The following is a 19309-nucleotide window of genomic DNA, read 5'->3' on the forward strand; positions in this document are numbered from 1 at the left end:
AGTACATCCACGACTGCTGTTGAACTATAGTATAGTTATACCAAACCTGGAGTGACTTCACTGTCCTCACGTTGCCTCTCAGACAGAGAGAGAGGCTGCTGCGTCACTGGGACAGGTCAGTATCTGTGCTTCATGGAAGAACACAGTCCTCTGTTGCTCATGATTGGAGACTTCTGCTCTCACTGATAGCGCTGAGTCACATCTCAGTCCCAGGATTCCCTCTGCGTGGCCTCAGGAGACGAGGTGCTCCAAGCCGTACCAACCAATCCTCTGGTCTTTAATACCTTACTCCTGTGTCCAAAACTTCAGCTCTCTAACCCGCTGGATGCGAGCTGTGAGGCTTTGGGGAAGTCGGCAATAGCGAGCGTTGCTGCAATCCAAATTCTGACCATGAAGACACAGCGGCTCCAGCCCAAAGTTCCTCCTTTTGCACCAACTGCCTGAATGTTGTGCCTGTGAGGAGATAAGGGTGAAAGGTGACTCAGCAATCCAGCCCAAAAGGCCTCTCCTGAGATAAGGGCCCTGTGAGGCCTGAGGACAGCACAGGGATACTGGGAAAGAACTGTGACAAACAGTGGAAGCAATAATGTCACGGTTTTAATTCCTCTTCCCTGGGAATTTGAGCAAAAACTCCTGTAATCAATTCAACAACCAAAGACAAGAAATGACACCTAATGTTAGTGGTACAATACAGTAAAAGTTTATCCCAGCACGTCTTAGAAACGCAATAGTTACAGCAAATGTGATAATCTGAAAATGAGTTATTCTAGCAAAACCAGCAGTGTAACTCATTATTTATTTAAGGCTGATATCAATATTAATCCCACAATTTATAGTTTGAATAATTTGAAGCACTATATAAGCACTCAGAGTATTCTACTATATTAACTACTGATACGATTGTGCAGATTGTCATTTAGAGTCAAGTTAACTTGTTTTGCCCATCAAACATGTGCATGTGTCTGCAGTCCGCAACTCCCTTAAGATGTAAGGAAACAAGGAGGAAACCATGGCGATGTAAGGAGAGGACACTATCGCATGACAGGGATACAGAGTGGCACAAATGTGTCGGCTTTACACGTTTATTGTCATAGCAACAACAACTGTTCTAAGCATTACAGGGGATCTGTGTGCAGGTGATTCAAACCTCACCTGTCTTATAGTTTTGAGTTTCTTTTTGATTTAAGTGTTGGACTGGACTGGAATATGTTTTAAATCTCTTAAATGTGGTGATGTAATAAATGGACTCTGACATCAGCAGTTTAGATTTGTTATTCAATGCTGATATTTATAATTTCGCAGCGTAACAGAAAAGGAAGTTATGTGTGAATATGAATGAATGCCCGTCCACTTCCAGTAACACATCTCCATCATGATCCTTTCCTGTAAAAGGACCCCAGGGTGTCAATATCAGTGTGAGGATGATGATATCAGTGTGTACATACCAGTCCTCCCACAATTAAGAGAATCAGGTTCAGAGGCTTATTAAGTAGAGAGAGACGAAAAAAAAAGAGTTGAATCGGGCGGAATGTTATAAAAAAAAAGCGGACATTATTCTCTAATCTCATTATTAGGGAGAGAAAACATTTGTGCTAATTTCATGGGCTGCTTCAGCATGCCAGAGCAGGTGACAGGAGGGGAGCTGTGACAGGAGGGGAGCTGAGCTGTCCAATATGCAAGTGAGGACCACCCCCCCCTCAAACCCCCACCCAATCCTTCCTCGGTGAGAATCAAATAAATAAACAATGAATGGTCCACCCCACACCCCCTCCATCCCTCCCCTCACACCCCCCCATCCCATCTCATGCATGGCTGCCAGTGATGGTCTACTGGGTGTCAGCTCTTTATTGGCACGGCACAAAGCGCGGTGCCAAGGGCTGAGCGCCTGCAGAGTGACTCCTCCACGCCGCAGACTCGGCCTGTGTGGATAAAAAGCGAAGTAAAATGCCTGAGACGAGCACACAGACATAGAGCAACATGCTGGGCTGGAACGAGGAAGTGCAGTGGAGAGGGGAGGGACTCCGGGCGCAGCTCCATGGGGCCGCCGCGGCGCTGCGACCTTCTGCACATGGAGCCGGGGAGAGTTGGAAGAACTTCATACTCCAAACTCAAGGAATAGCAGGTAAAGTGACTTCCAGCGAAGTTTTTTTGTTTTATTAAAAAAAAGAAAGCCGGACTCCCCTCTGGTTAGGCGAGATCAACGCCTCTAAAGTCACTCCGCGGCGCTTTAGCAGCTCTCCACATTAGAGGAGACGCTCACTGGCGCCTGGAGGGAAAAAGACGCTGCTGTCCTGAGTTTCGGTGCAGGTGCAGCAGCAGCAGCATTAGAGCCCGCTGGGTGCGTAATTCTCCCCTGGCTGCTCATATATTACGGATTAAAAAGCCTTGATCATTTACAAAAACAAACAAAAACATTCCTGTAATTTGTTGCTACACAGACAGACATTAAAGGGAAATTTTGGAATGTTCCTCATTTCCCTCTTGAGTCTTTTTTTTCATTTGGGAACACATGGATAAATTATTTACCACTCTTATAGATGTATTAAAAATTATTTAACCTATTTTGGAATTTTTATAAAAATTTCCTGCGTAGGTCGTCATGTTTTTGACCTGTTTCGCCGTTTTCGCTCTCCTGCCTGTAAGCACCTGTTGCAACTGTTGTGCGCAACCTGCGCGCCTGAAGTTTACTGAGATATTAAAACACACTTTTATAAAAACAGCTTCTGTTTTAGGCGCATATTTGTCAGTGTTTGGGAGCAAAACCGAAGGTGAATTTATATCAGTTCCGCTAAAACAGGATCACAGACGCAGAGGCTTCACTTAATTTTACTTCTCGAATAAACGATGAATATCCGATAAAGGGGATAATTTTTTCATACCGTTAAGTTTTCGCCTGTGGACACCAGAGCTTAAACATCTGTGTGAAGGACAGAAAACACACAGACAGACACACAGACACACACACATTTGAGGGCAGGACTGATGAAAGTTTTGAGTCTGAGGTTGAAAGTTGTTCAGTAACACCCAGTGCAAAAAAAGAAAGATTCACTGTGAAATAAGGAAATAAAGCCACTGAGTGTTTTCTTTGCAAACTGTAAAGTTCCTGATTTTGCTGCAAAACATTTTTCACCGTCCACCAGGTTTATAAATTCATCTGTAGGTTGAGATGCTATCATTATTGTCAGAAAGCACTGATAAATTATAGCAAATTTAACATAAATTGATGATTATTTGGCTTTTCCATTAGTCATGTTTATTTTATCAGACATATATTTTAGCACATTTGAATGTATAGGTCTATATTTGCAGGTTATTTTGACTTAAAATGTGTTTTTCTATCAGTTTGTTATACTTGAGCCATGCTTCTAATCCTACAGTTTCATTTAAATCAGATTTTAGCGAAAATTCTTTGCAATAAACCACATACGGCAAAACGATCCATGAAGGTAAACTCAGTTTTGAACATTATATCTACTTTAAAGTTGGAAAGGAAGTTGGAAGGAGTGTCTGCACCAATAGGACTTTTTTTTCTATCTCATTTGGAAAGAGAAGTGCAGCCAGAGAGTCAGTGTGCAGATAGATCATCTCTCTTGTCAGTATAGAAACAGAACTAGGAGGGGGCAGAGGAAGACAGACAGTTATTAAAATGATTGTGCAGTCTGAATAGCAGAGTAGTGAAGTGTGTCAGATGCAAATGAAGGAAACTTGTCTCTCCAGCGCACCTTTCCTCTCACCCTCACCCCCTCCATAGGCTCCTACAACACATCCGCTAACACTATCTACCTACTTACACCCATACATTTCATGAATTACTGATGAGAATCTCCAGATGCGTTTCTATCTGAATTGAACAAAGGTGGCCATGCATCACATAACGCTGCTGTGTCTCCCTAATAGCTGATGAGAAAGCACCCACAGTTTGATTCTGTCTCATACACTGACGGGTGCTGACTACAAATTATTAATTCAGTTATTTCATTAATTGTCACCTGGGAGATTTTAGTGGAATGTGTAAAAAATAATTAGGGTTATGATTCAGCAGGTCAGCATCATGAGTGGTGCGGATTTATTTGGAATATAATCAGACTCCAGCAATGAATCATCGTCTGTATTGATACATTCAGGTGCTATGATATTGTTTTAATACACCTAAGATATGCACTAATGGACTAAAGTACTAGAAAGTAACTTAGAGAAATACTTAACACTCAGTGGCCTTTGGTCATATTTTTATTTTATTCATGTTTTGGATGTCTTAATATTCCTCGACAAGTAACTGACTCCATCAAATTAAGATAATTATAATATTATGGTAAGAGTAACATATTGCAGTATTACTATTAGATTTTTAATGACAAGGCAAACTTCATACTGTATTGGAAACTCTGCGTCTGTTTTTGTTTTCCGTCTATTTTATCATTTATAATACACGCAGGAGTGTTGTTTCATATAATCTAACACTTCTTGTTAGATACGCATTATACACACATTATACACACACACACACACTGCATAAACACACACACACGCGCAAACACCCACACACACACACACACGCACACACACTCTTCGACCTTCCTCTTGGGTATCCTAACTTTGCTGGTGTGGTCCTCAGTATCTGTTAACGGTTTGGCTGTTTCTCATCTCCACCCTGCTCCCTGGTGTAGCTTTCGCACCCGCCATGAGCAGACACCTCCACTCCCCAACCCTAACCCCACCACACACACACACACGCACGCACGCGCACACACACGCGGGGAGGACTGAGAAATTTGTCAACCCACAAGCCTCTTCCTGCCTCTCCTCACTTGATGCACTCAGACCTAAACTTTTCCAGTCCCCCTGCACTGTCACAACCTTCTTCTGCTTCTTCTATTCGATCTGGGGGAAAAGATTCCACCTGCTTCAAGTTTACCAACCCATAGCTCCTACTCGTTACAACTTGGTGTAGAAAAACTAAACAAAACAGAGAGAGTTTTCCTCCTTTTTTCAGTGTTTCAGTTTGGTTTGATAGGACAAGAAATGAAAACAGTTATACAATGGGTTACATTCTTTTATTAAAAGCAGCAGGAACAGAGTAGTAAAATCCTTAATACGAGTAAAAGAAGTAAGGCAATACAGGAAAAATACTCTATGACCCAAAATTTAAGGTAATTCTATACATAATGAGTTAAATTTAGCATTAGTCATTCAAATTACTCAGTACTACATATGAGGATGAAGGATTTTCCCTCAGAATTCTTTTTTTAAAGCCAATTTTAGGATGAAATAATAGAACCTTGTATCTTTAAAATGATTCAGCCAGTATGTAAAAAGTAATGCGGCATCTAACTATGATTAAACAAAAAGTCTGACTTGTCATGTGTAATATACAGTAGCCTTAATCTGCAAAGGAAAAGCACAAAGAAGAATTAGTGTAAGAAGAAAGTCTCTCAAAATTCATGTACTCATGTAAAGGATCTCATAATTGCTCAAGTGTACTTTATTCTACTTTCCACCTCTGTAACATAGATAATAGTAACAAACTGTAAGCTGTGGCACTTTGTTCTTGAAGAAGCCCTGAACGCTCTTTTGTGCACTCTGACTTTCCACAAGCCTACGCAAATGTGCTGCGGCTGAACGGAGGAGCTCATTTTTTTATCTTTTCTGTAGAAGCCCCCCACCAACACATCCGTGTTTCCCCTCCCACTCTGCACAGAAAACACGAGAACTCCCTCCACCTCCACCTCCACCTCTAAACCCGAGCTGCCTCAGGATGGCCGCTGCAGTGCAACACGCAACACTCTGAGCTGCTGAGCAAAATCATCTGCGCCAGTGACCTTTGCGCCCCCCCAACTCCCTCCGCCCCCTCGGCCACATGTGCATCCTAGGCATCTACTGTCGCCACCGCTGCCGCCGCCGCTCCTCCACTGGAGTCGTCCGTCCGCGCAGTGTATCGCGTGTTGCGACAGAGCGGCCCCGGTGGCTTCCCACTATTTGTTCCAAATGTGTGGAGCCATCTGTCAGTAAAACAGGAAGGCCTAGGTTCCCCTTCTCCCCTGGGCTTGTTTCGCTATTTTCGGGAGCTTCACTTCTCCCTGTGTGGCTGCTTGGACTGGGCAGCAGCCACCCGCCAAGGGTTTCTTGAAGTGGCGGCGCCGGGGCTGAAGCTGCTGGGCCCATCTGCTGCAGGCTTGAGGGCCATCCATTATTAATGGGGCCACGAGCACTGGTGACTCCTCAGATATTCAGCCCTGGCCAGAGGATCGTTTCTGGACTCAGCTGCCTTGCAAGAAAAAAGATGAATAAATAAACAAGAAACTTCTCTGTCCTCTGTCCTGCTCTTCTGTCTCTCTCTCTCTGTGTTCCTGTCTGTCCTCATCTCTTTCTCTCCACCTTCTCCTCTGACTTCTCGCCCTCTCATTGCTGTCTACTCCTCTGCCTCCACATCTTTCTTGTTGCCTCAGTCACCCACTCTTGCTCTCCCCCTCTCCCTCCCTCTCCCCCTCCCGCTCCCCCTCCTTTGTTTCTGATAGTGGCTTGCATGCGTCTGTGCTCAGGCCGCGGGCTCAGCGATGCATGCTCAGTAAATTAGAGAGAACACGAGCGCCGATCAGCTGGGCACGGCGAACACCCGCATCCTCGGTGACCTGGGGCCAGTTAATTTTCTGCTTAATTTTGCGGCAGTCAGTTTGCATTTTTGGATGATTACGTGGCAGGAAATTAACAATAAATAACAAATGTGGTCTGAAGGCCCGTTCCCAGCCAGCCAGCCCTCCGCCACCGGCAGGCCCATCAGGCGGAGCCGAGCTGCTCGCCGAGCTCGGGTCTCTCTGTCAGGCTTATAATGAAAATGTCTGTAATTCTTTGTAATGTAATGTGGGGGGACAGTGGTGTGTCTGCAGCTGTGACAAGAGTGAGGTGACCCTTTAGTCTACTCTGGCTTTTTATAATGTTGTTTCCTCAGCCCGCTCTTGATTAAACTCACACACATCTGCTTCTCCATCTCCCTCCCATTAGAGTACCTGCATCGCATGGAGACAGAAGAGGCCCAGGAGATGGCCCAGATGCCAGGTACAAGACTACCCACTGCATGATTGAGTCCTAGAGTGCTGGATGTAGATACAATAGGTCCTACAAACAGCGCTTAGACCACCTAGAGGCAATTTTGGTACCTCCTGAAACGAGAACCCAGGGGTTGCATGGTGAGTGACGGGTGTTGTCCTCCTCAGGCAGGGACAGCCCCACCGCCATCGAAGCGTCCGAGGACACAGAGGAGCCCATGGCCATCCCGGAGGACCTGTCAGCCGGCTCCGCCCACCAGCAGAACAACAGAGGGGACAAAGGTACGGGGACATTTCTCCAAAAAACGGCTAGAACGTCATGATGCTGGTACAAATGGAGAGTAGACATATGTGAGGAGGTCCCGTCAAGCATATTAGAACATGTCACTGAGCTCTTCCCAAAAGTATTATCATCAAAAAAGCTTAATAGTAGGAAAAATATACGTAATATGTTTCTGAGACTTAATTCCGTGTCGATCCAGGGGGAGATATTTGCTGCTCCGACCCCCTTGGAAAACTTAATTTAAAGCTGCAAAGAGACACATTTGGGTCATTGGCAGGAAAGGTGAAAAACAGACTCTTTGATCCCTGTCGTGTCATTAACAAGCTGAATCTTAAGGAATAGCTAATGTGGCCTTGATTTGAGTTTGTGAACATCAAGCCAGGGAATATCATGGTGAGGAGGAGGAGGATTTACATCTCTCTCTCCCGAACATGTGTGGCAGGACGGAAAGCAGGGACGGGAAGGACGGGATGGGAAGCAGAACGTTCATGAAGAAATTAGACTCTTTTTATTTTGATTAATTGCTTGTTAACTCTCTGGAGTCTAGGGTCATTTTAGCAATTTCCTTCAATTAAATTTGGCTTTTTCTTGCCGCCTAAAAATATAATTTAAGAGACAAACAGACAAATATTTTTAGATATAGAGGAATATTTGTTTTTCATATGAATCCATCTTTTTGTATCTTTTTTGCTACAATTTTCCCAGATATGTTTCCATCAATTTCACTCTTTTACTTAATAGATTTTTGTAGAATCAAGTAGAAAACAGAATATAATGATATTTAGAATTAATAAGTTATATTAGCAAGGTTTTTCTGAAAGTGATTCTTCTACAAACTTTGGAACAAATGTTTCTCTGTTATTTTTTTAAAAGATAGATTTTCCTTCAGTAATGTAGAGGGAACAAGCCTAACTTTGTTCTGCTTAGTCCTTTCATTCCTTAGTTTCTTCAGGCAAAATTGTAACACAATGACTTCAGACTCCAGAGGATAAACAGCTACAGCTATAAGAATTCCATTTATAATTCCATTTAAATCTGATTTCCCACCAAACACAAATGAAAATAAGTAAGAAAATATTCAAGCTGAGCAAAATCGGCCATTGTGAAAATGATAATTTTCCAAAACACACGTAACCATCCCGGTGTTTTTCCACTTCTCCATATAGCGGTAAAGATTGTGTGTGTCGAGCTTTGAAGCAGCTAAAGCGTCAAATGAGACATGAGAGGAAACTGAAATAGGATGTGTAAGAGTTTCCTAAGAAGAACTTGCCATGAGACAGTTTCAACACTCCAGGAGATAAAGAGTTCAGGAACAGGGCCGAGCTTAGAGATCAGCGTTGCGCATTTGCTCACTACCATATAGGTCACACACCTGCTCGCACACACAAACACACACACACACACACTTCTTCACAAATGCTTTCTCTTTGACTTTACAACTGCTGAGCTGCCACGCATCAAGGAAAACACACAGGAGTTAGGTAGTGTGTGTGTGTGTGTGTGTGTGTGTGTAGAGCAACACACTCACAGCTCATGTTTGTACCAACACACTCACCTCATCTTATTTAACTGATTTAGTGTAATCTGGAAACAAGAGAGACAAAAGACAAATCACTTACCTGTTTGTCTCTCATTTTGAATTAGACTATAAAGGCCTAATGGGCGTTTTTGCTGTTTATAAATGTGATTATACAGTGTGTGTGTGTACATATGCGTGTGTGTATAAATAAAGGGACAGAGAGAGAAAGAAGGGAAGTGTGAAGAGAGCCGGTATCTTCGCATCGCTGCGTGTGTGATAAAGCCTGAACGAGTTATAATTATCACACAGGATCATGTGCTGCTCAGTTCTCTGTAGTAAAAAAGGCAAAAGCAGGGGGGAGGGGGAGGTGGACCATATGTGGGACAGGGGACCTCAAGGTATCGAAAGCTCAAAAAACCTCAAACCCAGGCTGTTTCCTGTTCCAAATAAGAACTCACAGCCAGGGATCGTCATTTCTTTTTCTGCTGCGGTAACATTAAACATCTACAAACGAGGTGAAATCGTCTTATTATCATCCACCGGCCCAGGCGTTCAAACATTTGGAGAAGCTTGCGAAGCCACGAGGGGTGAAAATGACTCTCCAGAACATCCCGGCCAAAAAAACGCTTCTCTCTCACTCTTTCGCTTTCAGTGAATCAGAACGCGCCCGTGTTATTTCACACTTCTAGGTCTAGTTCCCGAAAGCATGGAGGCAAGTTTGTTTTAAAATAAGGCACCAGGGGAAAAGCGGAGCGTTTTTTCGACGTTCCTTATCGGCTCAAGAGTGCCGCCCGAGTGTGTCGCTGAGGTGTTTTAACACATGTGGTTCCACTGCTTGCACACTGGGCTATTTTCAGGCAGTGAGAGCAGCGCGGCCCTGTGACAGGAACCTCCAGCAAGCTCCCTGTGTTTCCACGCTGTGCTCAACTCACAAAAGCTGCTACCTCGCTTCCTAACTGCCTGTGTCATTTATTCCTCTTGTGCTTCCTCTACTTGAACATGAGCTCTTTTCTGTTGTCGTGTTTAGTAGTTAATCCTGTGTTTTAGTTCATATTTACCGTTTTATCAGAGAACACGCAAGTTCACTTTATTGCAGACGTTTCTGTTTGTCCTTTTTGCCATTTGACACTTGCTTCCCAAAACGAGCAAATCAGGATGTGCGACCGTGACAAACATGATATAAACTCAAAGCCCTTCTTCCTATTCCCGATTTAGTCTCAACTTCCCCATATATCCCTGAGAAGTGGCAGCCCCAGTAGTCATGGTTCCCTCTGTCTGCTTCAGCCGGGTTGAAACAGCTGATGACAAAGAAGGCATCAGAACAACAACGATTCACTTTCTCTGGATAGATTCAGATTTAGACTGAGGAGTATTCTCTCTATTTAAAACTCCTTTGTTGCTTTAGCTATCCTAAATTTCCATGTGTTTCCACTTCTTGGTCAGTATCGATCAACAAAAACCTTGATGTGTGAGACACCAATCTCAATGAAAAATCTGCCATGTGTAATCACTCATACTGTGCTACTAGATGCAATTTTGTCCTGTTTGGCCTTGGTGGAGGTATTGGTCGAGTGTGTAAACTTTCCAAAGGTTTACGACCAGTGGAAGCATTCTGCACATGAATAGAGAGAAAGAGCTCCTTTGCAAAAACAAGTCTGTTTGGATGTAACAGCAACTGAAACTGGGTGTAGAATTAAAAACCTTGCATGCACAATTGAAGTTAATATATGATATAAAAATTGTATTAAAGAATATGCAGGTTATCTGTTGTTGCAAAGTAAACTGCTCTCCTCACTAGGTGTACTTCCTCTGGTAGGACAGCTGCGCCCTGTGTGACATTAATGACAGAGCGGACAACAAAGTATTGACTTATACTCACGTACCGATTTCCATACCACCTTTACAACTTCCCATCCTAATCACAATGTCCACACCACACGATGCCACTGCTTGTTTAAATACACCAGAGGTATTTGTGAGCTTTACTTTTGTCACGATTACTATACAAAACCCCCCACATCATATACCTGTTTTCCCCCACGCCACCTACGCTTAACACAAAGAGCCGAGCACGTGTGTGACCTGACCACACCGTTACTACGCCGATCAGTGGCAAATTCGGCTGCAAAAGTGTTGTTTACATGCATGAATGAGGCTTTTAGATGCACTTTTAAACACAGACACTCACTCCACTAAACTAAACCCGATTTATACTGAAACCTCACCAGGTTTTCTACTCAAATTGGATTTTCACAGTGTATTTTTTTGGACACGGTGACACATTGGTCCTTTGCTTCCGTTTGCATGCACTCACTGTGTCATTCTGCAGCACTGCCTGACGCATTGCTTCTTCGTGTTTCTCTTATCTGATCTGCTCAGGAAAAGCACACACACACACACACACACACACAGTCCAAAAAACCTCATCGTTCGAGCGGATGATCAGATTGTTTTATCATCTTCAGGAAAAAGCGTGTTGGAGATGTAGGGTCGGATTATGTGAGTGTAAACAGATTGTGGTCTCATGTTTTCACACTCCTGCGTTTTAAACTTTATGGAACCGACAGCGAATTCACTCAGAGACTCTCGGTGAAACAAAAGTCCTGCAAAAAAAACAAAACATGTTTCAGTTACAGGCTGTTTTACAATTCCTTTGCCTGTGCTTCCCTTTCTGTCACTTCTCCATAATTCTTAGTATTTCAGTTAGACAAGCCTCTCTTTCTAAAGCTTCCCCTTTTCCATAGATTCCTATATTTCATGATTTCCACTTCTTCCTCTTCGGTTGTACAAACAGAGGTAGAAGCATGGGGAAATCAGGCTGCCACCATGACATGCAAACCACAGGCCAGTCAGTAGCTGTGGGACTTGCAAGATGTGCAAGTTCCTTCAAATGTTTCTAAAAGTTTTCTGGTAGGGAAAGAGGGAGCTGTGAGTTCAGCCTGCAGCACATTTCCCCTTTCAGACTTTGGAAACATAACATATTCATGTACGTTTTCCCCCCCGTCGGCATAAAATAGCTCCACAAATAATAATTCTCATGCAATGTTTACTTCATGTTCATCAAAATCCAGTTAAGGCTTTTTCAAATGAACGTCGTAGTGAAAATCCAGAAATGTCTGCTTGCGTGCCTGTGTGTGTGTGTGTGTGTGTGTGTATGTGTGTGTGTGTTCTTTTGTTCTGATAGACTCCGCTTTCGTCCCTATAGCTTCACGCTGCTTCCTGTGTCTGCGCTTCCTGTTTATCTTGCTGTCATTTGTTTGACAAAAGTGTGAAGTGTGAGGTGCTTCTCTGCATTTCTTCACCTCATCGCCGACACCTTTGAACCGAATGCGATCCATCTCTGCGTCACCCAGGACACCGTTAATGCATGCGAAGATGTGAATCGATCGAGCGTCTGAGTTGATTTTGCTCGGGCTGAAAGTGTGAAACAGGAGGGAAGGTTTAGATGCAACGTCCCTGTAATGTGCTCATGTCTAAATTGATCACCACACCAGTCTTTGCTTCTCTAGTGGTATAACAAGGAAATGGCAGTGGTTATACATGCAGTATCTGCAATGACTGTGGCAGCACAACAGAGGCTATAAACAAGACCAGAGTGATGATAGTGACTAATGCACTGCCAGGCAAAGATTTCAGGTTAATGAATGCATGTTTGAGCTTTCCACTCTCATTCAAAGTGACACACACACACGCACACATGAGGTCTCCATTTCACACACACTGCAAAATGAAATAACTGAAATAACTTCTGGTAATGTGTGGATTAATTTACTGAGGGAGGAAAGACAAATAAGTTCAGATAGTTTGGGAAAGAGCAGCAAAGCTTAAATTAGAATGTGACAATAATTAGCTGCATCTATTTTCATGTCTGGATATTCCATCAGTATATTGCCCAGCTGTAGTATATAATAACATGAAAGAACTATGCTCGTATTCTAAACCGTGGCCCCCCCTGCCCTCTTTTCCAGCCTGTAACATTAAAGTTGAGGCTCGCAGTGATGAGGAGAATGGGCTGGCCTGTGACATGAATGGCGAGGAGGAGGAGTGCGCGGAAGACTTGCGCGTGATCGATGCCTCGGGGGCCAAGGTGAACGGCTCACAGCCGAGCCCCGAAGCCAAGGCCTTCTCCTCGGCCGGCGGTATCCGGCTGCCCAACGGGAAGCTCAAGTGCGATATCTGTGGGATAGTTTGCATTGGCCCCAATGTGTTGATGGTGCACAAACGAAGCCACACTGGTAAGCCATCTGCAATACTTCTGCAACCCTTCATTTGTACCCATGTTCACTGTGAGGGTGAGGGTGAGGGAGTCTGGGATGAGAGGCGGACAGGCTGAGAGGCTGTGGCTCTTCACAATGACCACGGCTTTTTATAATTTGTGTATTAGGACTAAAAGTAAGAATAACATGAAAAAAACATTATGTATACTAATCAAGTAAGAAGTTTTTTTGTAAATTTGACACAGCTGATAGCATCAAACCCATAATATTTAATCAAATCAGTTAAAAGATTAAAGCTCCTCCAACCTCTGTCCCTTCCAAAAATCTCAGATATAAAGTTTTAACCCTGCAATAACTACATTATTTTATAATCTTATCAATTATACTTTAATGTAAAATCTTTACCTGCATTAAAACTAGAAACTACCTGTATGACCTGGATGCCTGCACACTGTTACCACCTCTGCTTCCCTGGACAGCTCCTACCTGAGATACTGTTAGAACTGAGTCAAACTTGTCATTGCAGTTCTTTCACTCTAAATAGTAAAAACCTGCATCAACACAATATATTGCACTTTAACTGTAGTTTAGTGTTTCAGCGACTTGCGTTTGTCTGTGTTTAAACCTTTCTATGGTGCGTGAAATAGACTCTTAGCACGTCATTAGAGATGATTATTGTTCATCTAAACGATTCCGAAGCGCCACAAGACAAACTGCAGTAACTGATCAAATTGTTGTGCGACAGAGATGAACTTGGTCCAAAAAAAAAAGAAGAAGAAGAAGAAGAAGCACGCCCTCAGTTGAGAAACAGGATATCTGCAGCAATTAAATGGGATCTCCATCAAGTGACAATTATCTGGCTATTAAAAGTTTTTCATCTTTCAAAATTGATATTCTATTGTGATGAAGCCAAACCAGTGGTGGGGAACATTTCTGAAAAAGGCACTTAACTGTCAAGCTTTAGAAACTAATGAAACTCAAAATGGAAGAAAGGAACACTAGACTAATGTAAATGCAAAAGAAAGTACAATAAAGGATATAATGAAGTGCCTCCTATTTAAATAGAAAATATTCTGTGGCGAGTCTTTGCTCCTGAAATGCATTTTTAATGAATTTCCTTTTTTATATATTTTTGCTGCTTCACTGGTGACTCTTATTTTATGGGGGCCTTTGAAAAAAAACCCATATTAAAACGTTCTCACAGAATGCCACAACACTCGGAGAGGCTGGATATTGGTTTATTCCAGAGGCGCTGATCAGGAAGACTGGCTCTCAACACAAAGTGTTTCCTTCGCTTTATTCAAATGAGGCTGAATTTGCATTGTGATGTGCCGCCCTTATTTTAGAGACGAAGAAGAAGAAAAAATGAGATTTTCAGATCAAATTGACCTAGGCAATGGTGCATTACGGAGCTGGCAGGCTGAGTCTGAAAGGCTCTTGTTCGATCAGAGCACCAGAAGTCGGTGGGGCAGAGGAGTGGAGGGGTGGGGAGGGTGGGGGAGCATGGTGAGATGGGGTGTCACTCCGCTGTGAAACCCTCCCAGGCTGCTGGATCGCTCTCTGCCCCGCACACGCTCCATCATCCGCCGTGTTCTGGCGCTCGGGGACGCTTGTAGTGCAGTGACCTCGCATCCCCACAGCAGCAGCAGCAGCAGCCTGGCGTTTCCCCCCTCAGTGCAAAATTAAGATGAAGACTTCGTGGCTTTAGTGATGTGAGTGGAGGGATCAAACATCATGAGATTAGGGAAAGAAGTGCAACGGAGCAGAACAAAATTAAATCTTTGCTGATAAACTATCACACTGCTTGATGGGATTTGTATAGAAAAGTGGGTGCCAGTAACAAGAGATGAGTTATTTCTAATTTCCTCCAAAATAAAAAAACACAGTGTCAGAGCAGGTTTTGCATGCTTACAGCACAATGTTTTCATTAATAAAAATTATTATTTGTGTGATATGAGTGCCCACATCTAAATTCTTTCTCTGTGTGTGTGTGTGTGTGTTGTGTCTTCAGGTGAGCGGCCATTCCAGTGCAGCCAGTGCGGCGCATCTTTCACTCAGAAGGGAAACCTGCTGCGTCACATCAAGCTCCACTCGGGGGAGAAACCCTTCAAGTGTCACCTGTGCAGCTACGCCTGCCGCAGGAGGGACGCCCTCACCGGACATCTACGCACCCACTCAGGTGTGTATGAGAGTGCTGAGAGGGGGTGGAGGGACGTTAAGGGAACATTTACAGAAGTGACGTTGTACATGTTGGCACCAAGGGGAAGTAGGCAGAGTACAGTGCAGAAAGGCTGTCACTTTTTTATAAATGCAGAAGTGTGTGTGATGGCATTTTTAGGTGCAAACAGGCTCATCTGAGTATCAACAATGTGACTAATGAGTGTGATAATGTAACTGAAAAATATGGAATATTTGGCACAAGAATTAAAACGCCATATTTTGAATTGTAATAAACAATTAAATTTGTATCACCTAAAGCTGCTGACCTACATGTATAGCACACATCACTTCACTGTTCATGGCAAAATATCAAACTCACTGCTCACTTCTGTAGTTTAATTAATATACTTCACTAATAAATCCACAAAGTTTGACTGCTAAGTCTCAGATGTCCCAGCTTCCTTTTCAACTTAAAACAAATCATTCACCTATATCAACATATTTGGCGTAAGTGAGTATCCATTTTAAGTTTCTAAGAATGACATCAATAAATAAACAACTGAACAAATCAAACAACAGTGTAGCGTTTGTTGAATCCAATTTTCAACAAACTGGGACTGTAATCCCTCATAATAACCATTCCGTCAGTAGGGGGCGCTAGAAAGACACATTCTTACAATTTTAAAAAGATACAGTCGTAAGAAGAGAAGCATTGCAGAGTACTTAATCCTGTGCACTGATGTAGTTTTGATTTGTGTTGCAGTCGGTAAACCCCACAAGTGCGCCTATTGTGGGCGGAGTTACAAGCAGCGCAGTTCTCTGGAGGAACACAAGGAGCGCTGTCACAACTATCTACAGTGTCTGGGCCTGCAGAACAGCATCTACTCAGGTTGGTGACTCATGTGTCTCCTCCAATCTAATCTCATAACACTGTGTTTGTCCATTTGTCACCTGCGAGCATTACTTCTATCACCCACTATCATATTATACTCCATGTACACAATTAGACTGTGAGCACCAACATTTACAGACCAAGAGCTTCATATTTGTCAGATTAGTTCCGATCTGCGCTCTGTGACCAAAAAATACCTACAGACTTGTTTACCAGTAAGACAGCAGGACAAATCCAAAAATACTTTGACTCTGAAATCCCCTTTTCTGTCTTGCTTTCCAGTAGTAAAGGAAGAAAGCAACCAGAATGAGCAGAGGGAAGACTTGAGCCAGATGGGATCTGACAGAGCCTTGGTGCTAGACAGACTAGCTAATAATGTAGCTAAGCGTAAGAGCACAATGCCACAGAAGTTTGTGGGTAAGGGCTGAAATCTGCTTCCTTTCTATCACAATGACATTATTTCTGCTGTGAAGAGGCACATCTGCTACACCTACAGATACTGTGTTAGTGTTGCATTTTGTTTGCAGTACGCAGGCAGTGTTGTATAGAAACAGATTAAGGCTTTTTAAATGCTGTCACACTTTTTGGATGATTTGCTTTTGATTACACAAGAGAAAGAAACACAAGTTAGGATAATGCGTAAGTATGACAGCAGTCTAGACGGACAGAAAGAGGTTGAGGATGAAGAAAGTGAAGTGCTGTGGAAGGATGAGGTGTGACCTTTTCACCGTCTGTTCCCTGCAGGTGATAAGCGTCTGTCCGATCTGTCGTATGATGGCGGTGCAGGCGAGCTCATCCAGCCCCACGTCATCGATCAGGCTATCAACAGCGCCATCAGCTACCTGGGGGCCGAGTCTCTCCGCCCGCTAGTGCAGACCTCCCCCGCTTCCTCCTCAGACGTGGCCCTCAGCGCCATGTACCCGCTTCACAAGGCAACGCCCGATGGCCTCGTGGGGTCGGGCCTGTCCGCCAAAGACAGCGCGGCCGAGAACCTGCTGCTGCTTTCTAAGTCCAAGTCGGCCTCTGAGAAGGACGGGTCGCCCAGCCAAAGCGGCCAGGACTCCACCGACAGCGAGAGCAACAACGAGGAGCGTCAAGGCGGCGGGGGGCCCGGCCTCATCTACCTGACCAACCACATCACCTCGGGGGTCCGGAACGGCGTGCTGCCTCTGGTGAAGGAGGAGCAGCAGAGGCAGTACGAGGCCATTCGGGCCAGCATGGAGATGGCGTCGGAGGGCTTCAAGGTGGTGACGAGCGACGGGGAGCAGGTGAGGGCGTACCGGTGTGAACACTGCCGCATCCTCTTCCTGGACCACGTCATGTACACCATTCACATGGGCTGCCACGGCTTCAGAGACCCCTTCGAGTGCAACCTCTGCGGCCACCGGAGCCAAGACCGCTACGAGTTCTCCTCTCACATAACGCGAGGAGAGCACCGCTACTGAGCCCCCTGACGCAGTGACGACAGGAGAGGAACACGCCAAACAAAGAGGTGTACATATGGAAAACATGCCAAAAGATATACACACACACACACATACATACACAAATATGCACATGAGGTAAATAAATAGAAATGCATATTGTAATATACATTGTTAACGTCTTAAGGTTGTTGTTGTTGTTTTTTTTACAAAGTATGCATGTTTGTTGAACACAGATAAATGAACACAATTAATAAAATAAAATAACTCAATTGTTTTTGTTTTAATGTTATGTTCCCAAAAAAATCTTGTTCTTTGGGGAAAAATGGCAGAAATGTTGTCACGATTTAAATCTATTATTTACACCTTATGTATAAACCTATAAATAAGTCTCTTCTGTCAGGTATCCGGGCAGCATTTCTTTCTAGTTTTACAGATTCTCATCCTGTCTACAATGTTAATAAAGTATTTCTGTTCTCCAGTTCCTTTGTGGGGGGATTTGAATATTGGATTTGAGATGCAATCAATCATATTTTTTACAATCATTGTAAAAAGCCATAAATTGACTTTACAAGATTTGAACCCGTCGTTGTATTTGTAACATTCTCCATATTATTTATATCACAGTGACATGCCTGTCTGTTTTTGTATTTATTACAGTGGTCGATATTTGTCTGTAGAAGTTGGTAGATATAAAAGTTGCATCCATTTCTGTTCAGCTGTACTAAATGTGTTTGAGTTGAAAACATGGCTGCTGCTGCTGGAAGCTATTTTTTAGGTTTTACCAGAAGAAAATTGTTATCCTGGCTTTTGTTTCACATCTGATGGCTGAGAATTGTTTTACTCACTGAATATGAGCCATTCGAGGGTTGATGGGAGCTTTATGCTTGCAAAATATCAATAAAGGATATTTTATATACGCACAAAGAGAGTTTCCTGCATTTATTCTTCATGCAATTACACTACAGTGTTTGAGTGAAAAGCTTTATTTCATTACATTTGTATTCATTGCAAAAGGCCGTCAGTATTAAAAGTATTGCTGATTGTATGTTTCTAAATTCTTTTTTATTCTTGGAATTGGTGGAGTTCATGTATTGTTCACCTCATTTTAGGTTTTCATGGTCCAAAGTGGAAGAAAATATGGAAATGAGGCGGAGATATCTCACAGAAATAATTAAGATTAGACGTCATTCAAGATGCTGCTCACTTCTACCTGTCAAGAGCCGGAAAAGGCAGAGTGAATGACTGACAGAAGTCTAGAAAATGCACAAAACAGAAGAAATAAAGTGATGGAAAACGTCCAGGTGAGTTTGCATTGAATGAATAAATATACTCTCTTCATATAACTGTCACTGTGTGTGGCTGGAGCTTAATTTTACTTTAAATGATACAGGAAAAGGCCTAATATCGTCCAAACCAATGTTCTGATTAAAAACGTCTAAACAAGGTCATCACAGCATGCATGACATTTGCCTGGACAAAGACCCTTGCAAATGTGCATTCAATAACCACACACTCACACACACACACACACATACACACACACAGGTGTGCATGAGCATGAAGACCTGCAAGCACGCAGACAAGGCCACCATGTCCACACATGCAGGGTCCAGGACCAGGAGAGTGAAGGAGCAGCCGCCTGGTCCTCAGAGGAGCAGAGGCAGGCCTGATCAGGGACAGAGGGCGAGGCGGTGGAGCAGAAGGCAGGGGGGCCACAGCTCCAAGGGCCCCGACCCGTCTGCAGAGGCCCCGTCGGGGTTGACGGAGG

At 43.5% G+C, this 19309-nt stretch overlaps 1 protein-coding gene across 1 annotated transcript; it reads left to right on the forward strand.

Annotated features, from left to right (window-relative positions):
- Nucleotides 1-1825: 1825 nt before the first annotated feature.
- Nucleotides 1826-18481, forward strand: ikzf1 (IKAROS family zinc finger 1 (Ikaros)). Its single transcript, XM_076169294.1, has 8 exons — nt 1826-2122; nt 7000-7053; nt 7212-7325; nt 12814-13080; nt 15074-15241; nt 15986-16111; nt 16397-16531; nt 16859-18481. Exons 1-8 carry the CDS (start codon nt 1978-1980, stop codon nt 17557-17559), a joined length of 1710 nt encoding a protein of 569 aa, XP_076025409.1. The 5' UTR covers nt 1826-1977; the 3' UTR covers nt 17560-18481.
- The last annotated feature ends 828 nt before the right edge of the window (nt 18482-19309 follow it).

Source organism: Genypterus blacodes, unplaced genomic scaffold (genome assembly GCF_046128005.1).
Source record: "Genypterus blacodes isolate CSIRO-AG114 ecotype Tasmania unplaced genomic scaffold, CSIRO-AGI_Gbla_v1 ptg000195l_1, whole genome shotgun sequence".
Lineage (NCBI taxonomy): Eukaryota > Metazoa > Chordata > Actinopteri > Ophidiiformes > Ophidiidae > Genypterus > Genypterus blacodes.

Excerpts from the sequence above, each read along its gene's own strand:
- ikzf1 (XM_076169294.1), top strand. The coding sequence starts at position 1,978 with ATGCTGGGCTGGAACGAGGAAGTGCAGTGGAGAGGGGAGGGACTCCGG. Across the intron at positions 7,054-7,211 it reads GGAGATGGCCCAGATGCCAG|GCAGGGACAGCCCCACCGCC; the intron begins GTACAAGACTAC and ends TGTCCTCCTCAG. Across the intron at positions 13,081-15,073 it reads GCACAAACGAAGCCACACTG|GTGAGCGGCCATTCCAGTGC; the intron begins GTAAGCCATCTG and ends TTGTGTCTTCAG.